The following is a 15,965-nucleotide window of genomic DNA, read 5'->3' on the forward strand; positions in this document are numbered from 1 at the left end:
GCCTGCCAATGCAGGAGACGCAAGAGACATGGGTTTGATCCCTAGGTCGGGAAGATCCCCTGGTGAAGGGTATAGAAACTCACTCCAGTATTCATGCCTGGAGAATCCCATGGACAGAGGAGCCTGATGGGCTACAGTGCATAGGATTGCAAAGAGTTGGACATGACTGAAGTGACTTAGCACGCATGCATACAGATGCAAACAGGTAATCAGCTCGGCTTACTTCCCCTCCCCTCCAGCTTTTGAAAGTGAAATCGCTCAGTCGTATCCGACTCTTCACGACCCCATGGACTGCAGCCTACCAGGCTCCTCCGTCCATGGGATCTTCCAGGCAAGGAACCAGGTAAATTCCACTCCCTCCAGGAAGCCGTCCCAGATCCTCTCCCTCCTGGCCCCTGTATGCCCTGCCCCACTTCTCAGCTCCCTCTTTAGGGAGAGGAATTATATGTCGGTGCCTCTTTTAGGTCAGACACCAGCCTTGCTGACCTCTGGACGTGGGTTCCCAGCAGAGCGTCTAGCACAAAGTTTGTATGCTCATTAAAGTGCAGAAAGTTAAGTGCAAGAGGGAAGGAAGGCAGGCTCTTGGGAAGGAAGGAAATAAGGAACTGCTAGCACCCCTGAGAGCTGCTCTAGCTCCGAACTGAAGCCAGTCCTACCTGTGGACGGTCCCCAGAAGCATCCTTCACCTTAACAGTCACACCCCCACATGGCTCAGAGTCTTCAGAATAGTCCAGAGGAGGCTGGATGTAGAGCCGCGGGCCAGCTTCCGTTCTGATCTGCACAGATTTCTAGGCACAAAAAGCCAGACCGTTTCAGATATGGTGAAACCAACTCCTTGATTCCTCTGAGGGTGAGCGTGGTAGGGACTCGGTCATGGTAGGTGGGCAGGGCTAGGGTACACCAGACATGAGTGTCACCCTAGACAGGCCGGCTGGATGGGTTGAACCACTCCTATTCAAGTCTTGACTGGTTCTCACGCCCAAAGTGTGTGCAGTAGAATTTTTTAGTAATTTTTTGCTTGGACATATCAGTAGAATTTTAGTAGGTGTTCAGCTTCCCCAAATGGGCTCTGTGATCTAAATACATTTAGGAAAGCCCGAGTTTGGGACCAGGACTTCCCAGGGCCTTTAATAGGCCCCTCGTCCCCTCCTCCACACACACTGGGGACAATCCTAAAAATACTGGGTTGGCCAAAAAGTTTATTCGGGTCTTTCCATCACATCTTACAGAAAAACCCGAATGAACTGTTTGGCCAATCCAATAAAACACAGATGAAACAGATCGCAAACTTTTGAGGCTGTGGAAGCTGTGTGGTGGGACCCCGTCCTCCTAGCATTGCTTGAGTCATTATTTGGGAAACCCACCCCTTGGCCCCGTGTCCCCTGAACGTCCATTTCCCCTCCCTTGTATTGCATTTCCAGGTATGCATGTGATGCTCCCAGCATTCCCTGTGACTGGGGGTGGGGGAGCAGGTGAGCGTGTTCTGGCCTGAGTGACGCGGGGGTGAGGAGGCTGTGCCCACCCTTGCCCTGACTCCCTTTCCTGCCAGCTGGAGTGAGGAGGTGATGGCCAGCTGGTGAGCATGGTGGGGAGGGAACAGCCTGTGGAGGAGACTAAAGCAACCAGAGAGGCTGTGTCTGGCCTCCTCTGCCACCTCTCAGAGCAAGGTGATGGCCCACCACCAACCTTTGCTGGAGACACCAACTTTCATGTTGTTGAAGCCAGAGTTACTTGGGCCCCCTTGCTTTCACAGCCAGACTTGTACCACAAATGGTACACCTGGCATGTGAAGGTCTCTACGATCCGGCCCCAACCTCTTTCTCCTACGCTGATTCACACACACACACACACACCTGACACCTGGGCCAAGCATAACTGTTTCCTGGCCCCTGAGTATCTGCAGCTTTGTCAGCCTAGCAATCCATCCAGTGTATGGAAAGGCTGCACTCCTCACCCTACATGGCACCAAGTAAGGGGGCCAGACCTCCCCCTCAAGGGTATATTTCATCCACTGTGAACCCAGGAGCAAGCTGCCCGGCTAGGCAAGGAAAGAAACTGTCACTGGATCAGTGCTCTGATTCCCAACATTGGCTGTGCTGGACTTGGTGGATAAGACTGGGGCCAGTAGAGGGCGAGGGGCAAGTCAGGTGACCAGGCAGCAAAATCTAAGGGAATGCCTCCTATCGGTGAGGCTGTGTATGCGCACAAATCCGAGAGCCAGGGCCTCTTTAAATGTCACTCTGAGATTCTGATGGGCTTATGGACTTCCCTGGTGGCTCAGCAGTAAAGAATCACCTGCCAGTGCAGGAGACCCGGGTTCGATCCCTGGGTTGGGAGGATCCCCTGGAGAAGGGAAAGGCTACCCACTCCAGTATTCTTGCTTGGGAAATCCCATAGACAGAGGAGCCTGGTGGACTACAGTCCATGGGGCCGCAAAAGAGTCAGACACAACTGAACAACTAAACCACCAAGCCACCACCCGAGGGTCAGGAGAGGTCCACCAAGCCCCATGTACTGGCTCTACTTCCCAGCCAAGGGACAGTCAACAGTGATTCAGAGCTTGCATTTCCCGATTCCCTAGCTTTAGAAACCTCCACTCCCCGGGATAAGATGCAGTTTCCCCTCAAGCATAGTAAATCGTGTCATTATCTTGATAATGAAGATCGTGAGCCTTGTTGCCCTGCAGGACTCACGGTGGCCAGGACGGAAGTCCTTTCTGAGCCGCATCCACACTGCCCATGCCCACCACCCTGCCACCATCACACTGGACACCAAGTCACTTAATGAAGAGCAGGTGCTGCTCCAACAGCTTCAGGGGCCTGTGTTCCTTTAGTCTTCACAGCCACTCCAGGGGGAAACCGAGGCACAAGGCTGTAAGCCATGTGGTCAGTGTCCCACAGCTAGGAGGCCCCAGAGCCTAGATCTGAATCCCAGCAGCGTGGCTCCACGGGCCTTCCTGGAAACCAGGGATGGGCCAGTCTCCTGTAAGGAGTAAATATTTAAAGGCTTTGCCAGCCCTGTGGTCTCTGCTACAGTATTCCACTGTTTCATTGTAGATCAAAGCAGCCTTGCCTAAATAAATGCATGCATGCAGGCTAAGTCGCTTCAGTCGTGTCTGTCTCTTTGCGACTCCACGGACTGTAGCCTGCCAGGTTTCTCTGTCCATGAGATTCTCCAGGAGAGGATACTAAAGTGGGTTGTCGTGCCCTCCTCCAGGGGATCTTCCCGACCCAGGGATTGAACCCGAGTCTCTTATGTCTCTTGCATTGGCAGGTGAGTTCTTAACCACTAACATCACAAGATAAATAATAACACGTAACAATGGGCATGACTGTGTCCCCCAAACACTTGATTTATAGAAACAGGCTGTGGTTGAATTCAGCCTCAAGGCTGTAGTTTGCTGCCTGACCCCAGTTCTGAACCTCCATGCTGTATTGCCCCCAACAGGCACGTGAAGAAGAAATGTGTCCAGGCTGGGTTAGAGTAGCCTTTGGGGAGATCAGAGAGGGATTCAAGACTTTCCTGAGACTATTTAACACTAAAGACACAGGAGCTGGGCCATAGATCATTCCAGGAAAAGGCCTTGGAGAGAGTGTAAGAGGAAGAAAAGGCAGGTAGGGAGCTCCCCAACGGAGAACAGGCAGGAGGCAGAAACGCAGAAGGAAGGGGCCCTGGGACACGTTTTCTTTCACAGGCCATCCTGGCATGTGGTGATGCTCCCCAGACTCCAAGTGCACCTGGCTGTTTCCAGAATGGCAACTTCCACCCATCTTCTGTTTGACCATCAACCTTGTTGCCCTGGGCTCTGGCTCCCCGTGGGGTATCACCACCTCCCAGGCTTCATCAACACGCTTTCAGAGCATTTGCTGGCACCAGCAGTGAGGTCCGTGGAGGGTGGGTGCCACGGAATCCATAGAACTGGGGCTTCCAGGCCAGGAGGCTCCTGGGGGGCTTCCCTGCCCCGGGTCAGGGTGAAGCTGTGAAGGCTTTGAAGTTCATGGCTGGGATGGGTTTTTTCCACCATGTGCCCCTCCCTCTTTCCCAGGAATCATTCAATAATGTTCAAATGCTGGGAAGAGAGGAGGAGGGAGGGAGGACCGCTGAGCACGGGGACCCTGCCTGGGGCGCAGCCTGGCCCCTCCATGCGCTTCTATTCCTTTACCTGGAAAGGGAGGCCTGGGCCAAGAGCCTTGCTACTCCACGTGCGATCCAGGGCCCAGTAGCATTGACTTCTCCACGGAATTGGTGAGAAATACAAAGTTTCAAGCCCCGTCTCAGATGCAGGAATCAGAACCTTCATTTTAACAAGACCCCAGGTGGTTTAAACACACATTAAGTGGAAGAAGTGTAAGATCAGAAAGTCTCTGAGGTTTGGCGGTGGGCACTGTTGCTTCTGCCTGTCCAGTATGCAGTCCCCTGTATTCTGGTAAAAGTACCCTGGTTTTCTTTGGGGAAATCCTCCCCCTCCCCACCCCTAATCCAAGCATTCATGTGGAACTGCCTCCAGGGGTGGAGGGAGTGGAAGACCCTGGCCTGGCCAGTCTGAGCATTAGACCCCGCAGGCCTTTACTGTTTGAGTGATAGGTTTAGGGAAGCCAAAGAGATGCAACAGCAGGCGACAGAATGTAAGTTGGGGGCTGCTTGCTGGTGGCCACTGTGGCTCTGCCAGGACAACATGGAAAAAAGCAGAGTTGGGTGAGAGTGAACGAGCCCTGCTATAGTGTCTGAGCACTGGGACCCAGCCATGTCTGAAGTGGGAATTTCCCACTGGCAAGTGAGAGAGCTGGGCTCAATGCAGCTCTACTGGCTAGGTCTTAATTATAAAGATAAGAAAGCCCTCCAGTTCACGGAGAAGAGTCCATGTGTGCTTTCCCTCCTCCCTCCAAGGAGCTTAGCACAACTACTTGCCTCACAAAGGTATGACAAGGTTTGCAATAGGACATTAAGGAACTTAATCAGCAAGTCCTTACCGAGTGCTAACTGCATAACAAGGTTCTGGAAACATGAGGATAGGAAAAAAAAAAAAAAAAATGTAAACCAATGCCCTGGCCTCAAGGAACCCACTCAGCACATATAACGGAAAAATGTGTTTATGAAGCAACATGTGACAAAATTAATGTGGTCCAGAAAGAGCTTCTAAATGCTGAGTGGGTGCTGGAGAGAGAAATAAATAGTCCTTCCATCTGGCCGGCTCTCCCGCCCCAGCCCCAGGAGGTGCCTCTGCCACCACGGAGAGGAGGTGGTGAGCAGCCCCACCCACACGAGGACGCCCACCTGCTGTCGCCGAGGAGCCATCCCCTGGGTACGCCAGCCCGCTCCCTGCCTCCCACCTTCACGTCCTTGCAAAGATGATGCCCGAGGTTCTGGCTGGCTCCCTGCTTTACCCAGAGTGGGCGTTTCTGAGCAGCTGTTCTCTCCTGCCTACTTGCAAGCACCCAGATCTGGTAGTCCTTGCACTATCAACCATATACTAGAACAGGGTTCAGAAGCCCTAAACATCCTGAAGGGAAAGTGAATGTGTCAGTCACTGAGTCAGGTCTGACTCTTTGCGACCCCATGGCCTGTAGCCCGCCAGGTTCCTCTGTCCATGAACTTCTCCAGGCAAAAATACTGGAGTGGGGAGCCGTTCCCTTCTGCAAGAGATCTGCCTGACCCATGGATCGAAGCCAGTTCCAATGCATTGCAGGTGGATTCTTTACTGTCTGAGCCACCAGGGAAGCCCCTAAACATGCCTAAACACCTACAAACCAGTTTGCCAGCCCAAGGCCAGCTTGTTTTGTACTCAGCCACTCAGTCCAGTGTCATGGCCAGAGTTTTTGCGTATCATCACCCTTCTTAGTACAGTATTCTAAGAGGTGTGCATTTATGCTTATCATCACTTAGGGAAAAAAAAAAGAGAGCAAAGCTGAGAGATGGCCTGGATGGTTGCACAGGTTGCGCACTATGTAAATGGCTCCCTCTAGGGGCGGGAGAGCTCTGAAGACACTGACAGAGACAGCTTTGGGTTGGGGTGGGGAATAAATTGATCTTATTTGATTGGTTTTCCTGGATCTGTCTGATCTCTTACCTAACAGTGCTCGTGCTCTGACAATCTGTGTCGAGCAAGGTCACTGTAAAGCTGACGCTTTATGGGTTGTTTCATTTATTGTCCTCACTGCAGGGGTTTTCAAAACTCAGGGGGAAAAGAAAAAATAAAACAAAGGGAAGGGTCCCCGCCCCATGCTTCACATTTTCACTTGTGAGTTTTCTTAGAGGTGCTTAAGCTGCCTGACCCCCAACAGGAAACCAGATATGGCAGCAGAGGGAGAACAAAACCTGTGCTTTAATAATTGCAATGAACTTGCTTTTCAGGCCTTTAAGGAAAGCCCACCCCACAGTAAATTGCTGGAAGGCCAATCCCTTCACTACCAATTTAATGCTAAGAGTCGATGACGTTCATCAAATCTGACAGCATTTTGGTAAACGACGGCTCTGTTGATTAGGCCGCTGTCCACCCAAGTATTACAAGGCTGAGGAAGCCATAAATCTTAATCCACTGATAGCAGCGGAAAGATCTAAGGCCGAAAAGTGGTGGGGGAAGGAAGGACAGCACCAACTAGAGCCATTTATCACCACTAGCCAGATCCACTGTGCGGGCGGCCGCTCAGAAGCCCAGCCCAGCAGAGCCATCTGGGTCCCTGGTCCCCTCCAGCACTGGAGAGTTGGAAGGCATTTACAGGTGGAGTGGTCAGCCTCTTGGCCAGCGTATGGATGACTCTCTCTTCTGGCCTAGGGATGCTGGAGTCCGTGCACCTGCAGCCCCTTCCATCAGGGCAGCTCCAGCCAAAAGTGCTTCCAAGTTGCTGGGCAAGACCCTAAGGAGGGAACTCTTTTCTACCAGAAGTAGCATTGGGTTTGGTCAGTGGAAAGGTTACATGTGTCTCAACAGAGTTTAAGGGACCACTCAGAGAAACCAGGGCTTCCCAGGTGGTTCAGTGGTAAAGAATCCACCTGCAGAGCAGGAAACGTGGGTCTGATTCCTGGATCAGGAAGATCCCCCTGGAGGAGGAAATGGCAACCCACTCCAGTATTCTTGCCTGGGAAATCCCATAGACAGAGAAGCCTGGCAGGCTACTGTCCATGGGGTCACAAAGAGTCGGACACGACTGAGGCGACTTAGCATACATGCACGCAGAGAAACCGGCAAGGTGACAAGTCAGAGGGTGCAGGGATGTGACGGGGAAGAAGTGGTGCTGGCTGGGAGGCAGCCTGTACCTGTTGGGTCCACTGCACACTGTGACCACAGTGTCCCCTGCTGACCCAGCCAGGGCCAGTGTGCCTATAGCGAGGGACTGTGTGGCCCCACCTATCCGTCCTGCCGGGCACAGTGCACAAGAGAAACCTTGGGACTGGGCCAAGGCTGTGGTCCTGCTCCTGACGGGGTAGCTTTTGAGAACTGGCCACCAGGGGCCACCGGAAATTGTGCAGCCCTGATCACCACTCTGCCAGACCTCCGGATGATGGTACCCATCCAAAAGGGTGAAAAGAGAGAGACTGCCTTCCTCTGTATCCTCCACACCCCCAAATCTGTCCCCGTGTACTTTCCACCGTGGAGAAACTTTCTACTTAACTCCACTTCTTGGGGCCAAAGGCAGTCAATCCATTCCCTCCTGCTCCTGACAATAATAGAGCAGTTGGCAAATTGGGTCTGTTTACTGTCCTGCCTTCCCTGGTGGCTCAGAGGTTAAAGCATCTGCCTGCAATGCGGGAGACCCGGGTTTGATCCCTGGGCCAGGAAGATCCCCTGGAGAAGGAAATGGCATCCCACTCCAGTACTCTTGCCTGGAGAACCCCATGGCTGGAGGAGCCTGGTGGGCTGCAGTCCACAGGGCTGCAGAGTCGGACACAACTGAGCGACTGCGCTCGCTCACTCACTGTCCTGCCTACAGCCTTCTCGACAAGAAGGTGGGGACCGAGTCCCTGTGCGGGCAGGCTTTGACTCATTTGACCTGGCTCCCACCTTCAGTCCCAGACAACTGAGGCCTGAGTGGGTGTCTCATCAGGCTGAAGCCAGCCAGCCTGTGACCCGAGGAACAAAAATGAAATTAGAGGGCTTCCCTGGTGGCTCAGGGGTAAAGAATTTGCCTGGCAATGCAGGAGACATGGGTTCGATCTTTGGTCCCAGATGATCTCACATGCTGCGGAGCAACTCAGCTGCTGCACCACAGCTATTGAGCCTGTGCTCTAGGACCCGGAGGGCTGCAACTACTGAAGCCCGTGTGCCCTAGAGCCCAGGCTCCACAACAAGAGAAGCCACTATGATGAAAAGCCTGGGAACCACAACTAGAGAGTAACCCCCACCCCCACTGTGACCCAGAGAAGGCGAAGCTGCGGGGAGGGAACAGCTGCGAGAGTGGGGGCTGGGCAAGGCTGGGGGAGAGAGCAGTCCTGTTAGGCTTATAGGGAGCCCTGCTTCAAATCCCCTCCCCTATCCCACCCCCAAGCCTGGTCCCTTAGGGCAACCTCCGGGGGATGTTTCCCAAACAGGAGCCCAACACATAATTCTTCTGCTGAAAACCCTCCAGGAGAGTCCTCGCATTTAAAATGAAATCCAAACTCCTTCCTGGGGTCTTCCAGGTCCTCTGACCTATGAGAGTAACTGACCCCGCCGCTCACTCGCTCCACCGCTGTGAGCAACTGGAGCCCGGCCGCACTCATGCTTTGACTGCAGAGCCCGCGAGGATCCGGTAAATGGTCCCCAAATGAGTGAAGGACTGAACGAGTGAAAGGGCATGCTGGGGGAAAAGCCGCCCTCGCATCTCCCCCTTGGCTGATGACTGCCAGCTTCCTCTGTGCCGGGCACCACTGGGCGAGCTCAGTCACTCAATCCTCATTGACTACCCGATGGGAGGGTGCCCTTACCAGCCCTGCTTATAGAGGAGACAGGCAGAGAGAGGTTAAGCCACTTCTCCAGGGCCGATCAGCTAGTAAGTGGTGCAGCTGAGGCTTGGGACCCAGGCTGCCGGTCCCTGAGTCTGTGCTCTGAACCCTTTGGACTTGCCTGACACCTGCCTCCAGGTGCTCTTACCTGAAGAAGTGGACCGCTGATGGCTGCTTTATGGGCAGGCAACCCAGCCTGGGGGCTAGATCTTTCCATTTCCCCAGGGAATTAGGAATCAAGCTTTTTTTAAAAAAAATACATAAAAATTTTTGAATTAAAGTGTTACCAAGTGACTAAGTCTCTTATAAGTTGTGTGAGTCCCAAAACCATTATCTGGGGGGCAAGTTGAGCCCACAGGCTTCAAGTGGTTAATTTTCAGAGTCTACCGGACTGGCCTTCCAGATGCTGGAGCACAGCTGTGGCATCTTCCTCCCAGGATGAGCTGTGCCCATTGTCTCCACAGTCGGATCTTCCAGGGCAGGAACTGAGCCTGATTTGAGCGTTTTGAGCACACTTGCAGACTGCCCGGCCCATGGTAATACATGTTCATTAACTTAATGGATGGCTTCCTTCGTGACTGGCTCCTGGTCCAATTGCCACTTCTGAAGACTCCTATATTTGTCTCCATCTCTGAGGGGTGGTCCCCAAAGGACTGTGTGTGGGTGGAGCAGAGTTGATGGGATGTGCCCCCCAGCACCCATTTCACCCTCTTCTGGGGGTGCCTCTTGGCTCACTAGAGGCCAGAAAGCCAGACACTGCATTTCTCAGCCTCCCTCTTAGCTGGGGTCTGGATGTGACATGGGTGCGGCTGATCCGATGGCATCATGGAAGGCAGGCACATAGCTGAAGTGAGGTGGAGACGAAGGGGATACACACCGGCTGCTTCTGTGCCAAGCACGCGGTAGAGGCTAGGAGTGTTTGCATTCACGTCCCACCCTGGCTGGGTGAGCTGTGGGAGAGGTCTTTCTTCCAAGTGTCTCACTAGCAGGCACAGGGTCGCTCGGAGGCCACTGTGGCACTGGCTTCCTGATTCCTCGATCACAGTTCAGCTGACACTTTCTTTTACTTATTTACTTATTTGTTTTTGGCCACGCTGGGTCTTTGTTGCTGCACACGGGCTTTCTCTAGTTGTGGCGAGTGGAGGCTCCTCTCTTAGATGCGGCGTGTGTGGGCTTCTGACGGCGGTGGCTCCTCTTGCTGCAGAGCAGGGGCTCTAGGGCATGTGGGCTTCAGCAGTTGTGGTTCCCCGGCTCTTAGAGCACAGGCTCAATGGTTGTGGCACCTGGGCACAGTTGCTCCGCAGCATGTGAGATCTTCCTGGACCAGGAATAGAACCCGTGTCCCCTGCACTGGCGGGAGGATCCTTGTCCACTGTACCACTAGGGAGGTCCCAGGTGACACATTCTTGAGGCTGATCCCCCATCTTCCCTCCTGTGTCCTAGGTAACAGCTTTCCTGGCCGGCCCGTTCGAGGATACTGTGTATACCGCTCCTGGAGGCCCAGCTCAAGTTCATCCTCTTACCAGCCCAAGGATTTTGTAAGCACTCCCCCCATTCCCAGCCTTCCATTCATTTATGATTCAAATAGTCTGGAGGTCTCCACTGTTAGGCACTGACTGACCCCTGACGGATTGGGTACAGAAGGACAATTACAGCCTTCGTGGCATCAGGAAGCCAGGAAATTACCCATGATTAGGCCCTGTGAAGTGTGGGACCACAGGGAGAGACCAGGGAGGGATGCTAATTAATCTTAGGCCAAGTCTTTAAATTGCATAGACTCTGGGGCCAGCCATTAAGTCACCGTCTAAGACGCAAATAACAGCTCCTGATAATAGAAGGCACTCAAGACAGCTTGGAGAACTGTCTGAAGTGGGAAGTGGAGAAAGGCCTCATTAATGGGAAATTAATATTCATTGCTGGGGACAAAAGGAAGCCTCTGGGCTGTGTGACCTGAGGGCCTTGCTCATCAGCAGCGAGATGAGGCTTGGGAGTTAGGCTGGCAGGAACACCCCTGCCATTTCATCCCAGACATACAAAAGCACCTGCAGAGAAGTAGAACCGCGGGGTCTGGAGCCACAGGCCGAGGGTCCAAACCTCAGCCTGCCATCCTCCATCAGTATCTGTGGGAGTAGGTCACCTTACTACCTATCTGGGCCTCGATTTCTTTAGTGGCACAATGAGGATACTCACCTACCTCTGGGGTTACAGCAAAGATGGGCCAGTAAAAAGTATTTACCGTTCATGCTTACTTGTTTGTGTGCACATGCTCAGTCGTGTCTGACTCTCCGCGACCCCACTGACTGCAGCCCGCCAGGCTCCTCTGTCCATGGGATTTCCCAGGCGAGAAGACTGGAGCGGTTGCCATTTCCTTCTCCAGGGGATCTTCCTGACCCAGGGATCTAACTCGTGTCTCCTGCGCTACAGGCAAATTCTTCACTGCTGAGACATCAGGGAAGCCCTGGTATTTACCATAGATCCGAACATATGCTATATATGGAGCCCTGGGTTATAGTTCATGGGGTCGCAAAGAGTCGGACACAACTGAGGACTAACATAGCACATACCAAGGTGAGGAGCAGGATAGCACTGAAACATGTATGTTACCATATGTAAAACAGATGACCAGTACAAGTTCGATGCATGAAGCAGGGCACTCCAGAGGGATGGAGTGGGGAGGGAGGTGGGAGGGGGGTTCAGGATGGTGGGCCATATGTGCACCCATGGCTGATTCATGTCGATGGACAGCAAAACCCACCACAATATTGTAAAGTAATTAGTCTCTAATTAAAATAAATAAATAAATAAAAAATCTCTGGAAATGACCAAGCCCCATAGCAATCAACTGTTGCCATGAGCCTCCAGATTTAAGCCGGCCAGTTCCCTGACCCCATATGAGGTAAAATACCCATCCTATTACGCACCCTATAGCATCCTAACCAGTCACCTAAGGCCATCATTCCAGTAGGAACTTCCTCTGCCTTGAGGCTATAAAAATTGTCTACTAGCCTGTGAAAAGGTTTGACTCCGCCTTGAGCCAGCTAGATGTTCTAACAGCATCTCCCTCTCCAATAAACTTTATTCTCCTCTCAATCTGCCTCATGTCTGGAAATTATTTTCCAACTCGCATACGGACCATGACGGTATATACACACATATATGTGCGTGTGTGTGTATATATGTGTGTTATATATATATATACATATGTTATATATATATAACACACACGCACATATATGTGTGTGTATATACTGTGTGTGTGTGTATGTATATACGTATGTTGCTTGAGCCTCATCTCAGATCAAGTGAGCCAGAATCTCTGAGGGTAGGGCCTGAGCACCCCAGGAGATCCAAATGCACAGTGGGGGTCCCCCTTGTCCCAGGTCAGGCTGAGTAACCACAGAGAATGTGTGAGGACTACAGGAGCAAGAACGCCGAGCTTGGAGCAACAGATTCAGATCTGAATCTTAATTCCACCCTTTCTTAGTGACTGACCTTGGAAAGCTCACTTAACATTTCTAAGCTTTTGTGCCCTCAGCATCCTTAAAAGAGGAAGGACATGGGACTTCCCTGGTGGTCCGGTGCTTAAGACTCTGCGCTTCCAATGCAAGGGGCACGGGGGTGGCTGCAGAACTAAGATTCTGTGTGCCACATGGCATGGCCCCAAAAAAGGAGGAATATATCTCGTAGGTCTGCTGTGAGGGCAAAGGAGAGGTGTCATGTGGCAGCTTAGCTCACGCCTGATACTGGCAGGTGCTCAAAAAAGCAAGCTGCCGGACCAGCAGCATCAGCAGCAACCTGATGTGGCATCTCAGGTCTGTGGGTTGGGGGTGTTGTCTTATATTGTCTTATACACCCACTGTATCCCCGGCATCTGAGACCGTGCCTGGCATATCACGGGTGCTTAATAAAAAGCAGCTGTAAGAAAGCATCATTACGACGGGACTGTGATTTTGACCTGGGATGCTGTGAGTCTGACCTGGGGTGGCCCCATCCAGAACTGGGGATCAAGTCACAGAGAGGGCTGGCGGGTCCCCAGAGCTCCTCTGCTCTCCAGAGGCCAGTGCCACAGGCAGAGAGGGCACCATGGCAGTGTCCAGCTAGATCCACCCCCTACCCCTGGGGATTCTGAACACTCTACGTTTCCGCTCTCACAAGGAGCCTACTCCTTATTCTGAAATGTGAGCTGGGGCCACTGTCCTGGCTCTGCCCAGGGTTTCCAGACCTGATGCCATCCTCGGCGCTGGACTTTGCTGGGAGCTGTCCGTGCACTGCGTCTCAAAGCATCTTCAGCCTCTCGAAACAGCGTTCTTCGTCCACAATCTGCACAGAGATGAGGGGAAGAGACTTGGTGAGCTTCCGAAGATGAGCCCACACTGATGGTGGTTTTGTAACTTACAGCTACAATGCCCATCGGGGTGCCCAGGGTCATATCTGCGAAGCTCTTCACTTTTGTAGCACTCTTTGCAGCCACAAAGCATCAGAAAACAAGCTAAATGGGGACTTCCCTGGTGGTTTAGCAGTTAAGAGTCCATGCTTCCAACGCAGAGGGCATGGGTTTGATCCCTGGTTGGGGAACTAAGATCCCACATGCTGAGCAGGTGGGCCAAAAAAAAAAGAGAGAGAGAGAAAGAAAACAAGCTAAAACAACAAGGGATGGGGAGTCAGTCACAGCCCCTCATGCTATGGAACAGTAGGTATAATAGTGGGCAGCTGAACTGGGCAGGTCTACATACAAAAGGAGCATCTCTAAGATACAGAAGCAGGTCAGGACAGCACTCACAACAGGCCAGCACAAAGGAGGGGCGAGTGGAGAGAACTGTTGAATGACTGAACGTACTACCAGGGACCGGATTCAGAAACTCCCATTATCTGCCCTTCCCTGAACCCTAGAAAGGCCTGCTTCTCCTAACCAGCAGGTCAGCCCAACTGTCCCCTATGAAAGCTAGGGGAGTCCATCCCATTTCCCTCTTTGCCCTGGGGGCTAGGAAACTCGTGCTAAACTCCAAGCTGAAATACAGGGGCTCTCCTTGGGGAAGGTGTGAAGACACCACTTTCTCCTTTTATACCCTTGTTGTATTAATTTTTATTGCCTGTTAATGGCTTGGGAACTTACCATACCTATGAGCCAATGAGTTAGAACACAAATCAAGATTAGTGTATTACAGGGAACTCTGCTCAATGTTATATGGCAGCCTGGATGGGAGGGGAGTTTGGGGGAGAATGGATACATGGATATGTATGGCTGAGTTCCTTTTGCGATCCACCTGAAACTATCACAATCAGCTATACTCCAATATAAAATAAAAAGGTTTTTAAAAGATTATTGTGTGCTGGACACTTTATACTTCTTATCATTCAGTTCTCCTGGGAAATCTGCAAGGTGAGTATAATCACTCCCATTTTACTGAGGATCAGAGAGGACCCAATTGTCAGAGGTCTCAAAACTAGAAAGGGGCAGAACAGGGTTTGAACCCAACCCAGCCTTGTTCCAAATCCTATTCTCATTAAGTCAGTAGCACGCTGGCCTCTCAGACAAAATGACAAGTCTTGAAATGCACTCTGGCACTCAATCACCCCATGTTAAAGATGAGAAAGACAAGGGTGCGGTGAGACAAAACAGCTTCCCCAAACAGCACAGCCAAACTGAATCTGACTCCTGTGTGTGTGTGTGCACGTGCGTTCAGTCACACCAGACTCTTTGCGACGCCGTGGACGGTAGCCCACTGGGCTCCTCTGTCCATGGGATTTTGCCATTTCCTACTCCAGGGGATCTTCCCTACCCAGGGGTCGAACCTGTGTCTCCTGCGCTGGCAGGCACTTCGCCACCTGGGAAGTCCCAGTCTGACTCCTACGTACTGCCATTCCATTCATTCGTGCTAAGTTGCTTCAGTCGTGTCTGACTCTCTAAGACTCTTTATGGACTGTGGCTCACCAGCCTCCTCTGTCCATGGGATTCCCCAACCACCACCAAATAATTTTGGGGGCCTATATGGGGCCAACCACTGGTTCGGGTGTCTTCTATTTCACTTCCAGATTTTATTTCATGTGTCCTTTTATTATAGGATACATGAAATCCAATTAAAGTCTGCAGAGCATGGATTAACTAAATTCAGACCTGAACAGTGGAATCAATTATCACAGGAGTTAGGTACTGAAGTTAAGACACCAGGTGAGTGAAATTCAGGTCTCACCAAAATTATCCTAGACCTTTCCTTAAACAACTGGTATGAGAGACCTGGGAAATGTAAAAGCCAGGAATTGACTTCTCTGGTTTCTCTTGCCCTGCAGGAATGGACGCCAAGACTAGTTTAAAAAGTTTTTTTTTTTTAAAAAAAAAAAAAAAAGAATCTGTGTCTCTCATTTTCATGCTGTCTCTTTGTGGCCAAGTGGACGGAGTTAACTTGCACGGGCTCACTAGTTTCTGTGCATGGGATGTGGCTCCATCATCCCTCATTTGTCAGCAGAGCTGGTGCTGACCTGGCAGTCCTGTGCTCACCATGAGTCCCCTCGGTGTGGGAGGCGCTTCTGAAAAAGTCGGAGTGGATGGCTTTTCGAGGGGATGTCTTCAGTTCGGAGTTGGCCCCGTTGACATAGACAGAGAACCCCTGTTCCAGGTGCTCCAGCCTTAACTGCACGGGGTCCTTGGTTTTCAGATGCTTTAATATCCTGGAAGAGAAACGATCACCAGCGTCTCATCTGAGAAGGCTGAGCCACCGCCCACCCCCATGTGGGGAGGGACCTGCCACTCAGACAGGCAAGCGTTTCTAATCAGAGGCCGGGTGGCAGGCGCTCAGCTGTTCATCTATAAACAGCCCTAAGAGGCCCATTACACACATGGAGGAGCAGGAAGCGGGAGGCTCCACGAGCCCTGCTTTCATTCTGAGGCTCAAAGGTACATCAGCAAAAACCCAGGTACCACCCTTGCCCCATGGTGGCCCAGGGACAAAAGCAGGTGTGTGTGCATGCTGCTACACACCGCCTGGTTTTCCTAGGATGATCCCAATTTCATGCACCTCCCCTTGGTGTGGACAGCAGCACTTTGTTCC

General features: G+C 52.0%; 1 protein-coding gene across 5 annotated transcripts in view; it reads right to left on the minus strand.

Moving 5' to 3' along the window:
• Nucleotides 1-15,965, minus strand: part of KATNIP (katanin interacting protein) — a 231,358-nt gene that overhangs the window by 145,975 nt on the left and 69,418 nt on the right. For 4 of the 5 annotated variants that reach the window (XM_088832877.1, XM_088832876.1, XM_055409734.2 and 1 more), the window contains 3 exons: nt 15,416-15,585; nt 13,142-13,239; nt 657-788 (listed from right to left, as the gene is read on the minus strand). In XM_088832877.1, the coding sequence (XP_088689003.1) occupies nt 657-788; nt 13,142-13,239; nt 15,416-15,585 (400 nt within the window). Of the gene's footprint in view, nt 1-656; nt 789-13,141; nt 13,240-15,396; nt 15,586-15,965 lie in introns of those variants that run through there. The other variant, XM_055409737.2, reaches the window with a different exon arrangement.

Source organism: Moschus berezovskii, chromosome 27, assembly GCF_049115385.1.
Source record: "Moschus berezovskii isolate FMDL1 chromosome 27, NW_MosBer_1.0, whole genome shotgun sequence".
NCBI lineage: Eukaryota > Metazoa > Chordata > Mammalia > Artiodactyla > Moschidae > Moschus > Moschus berezovskii.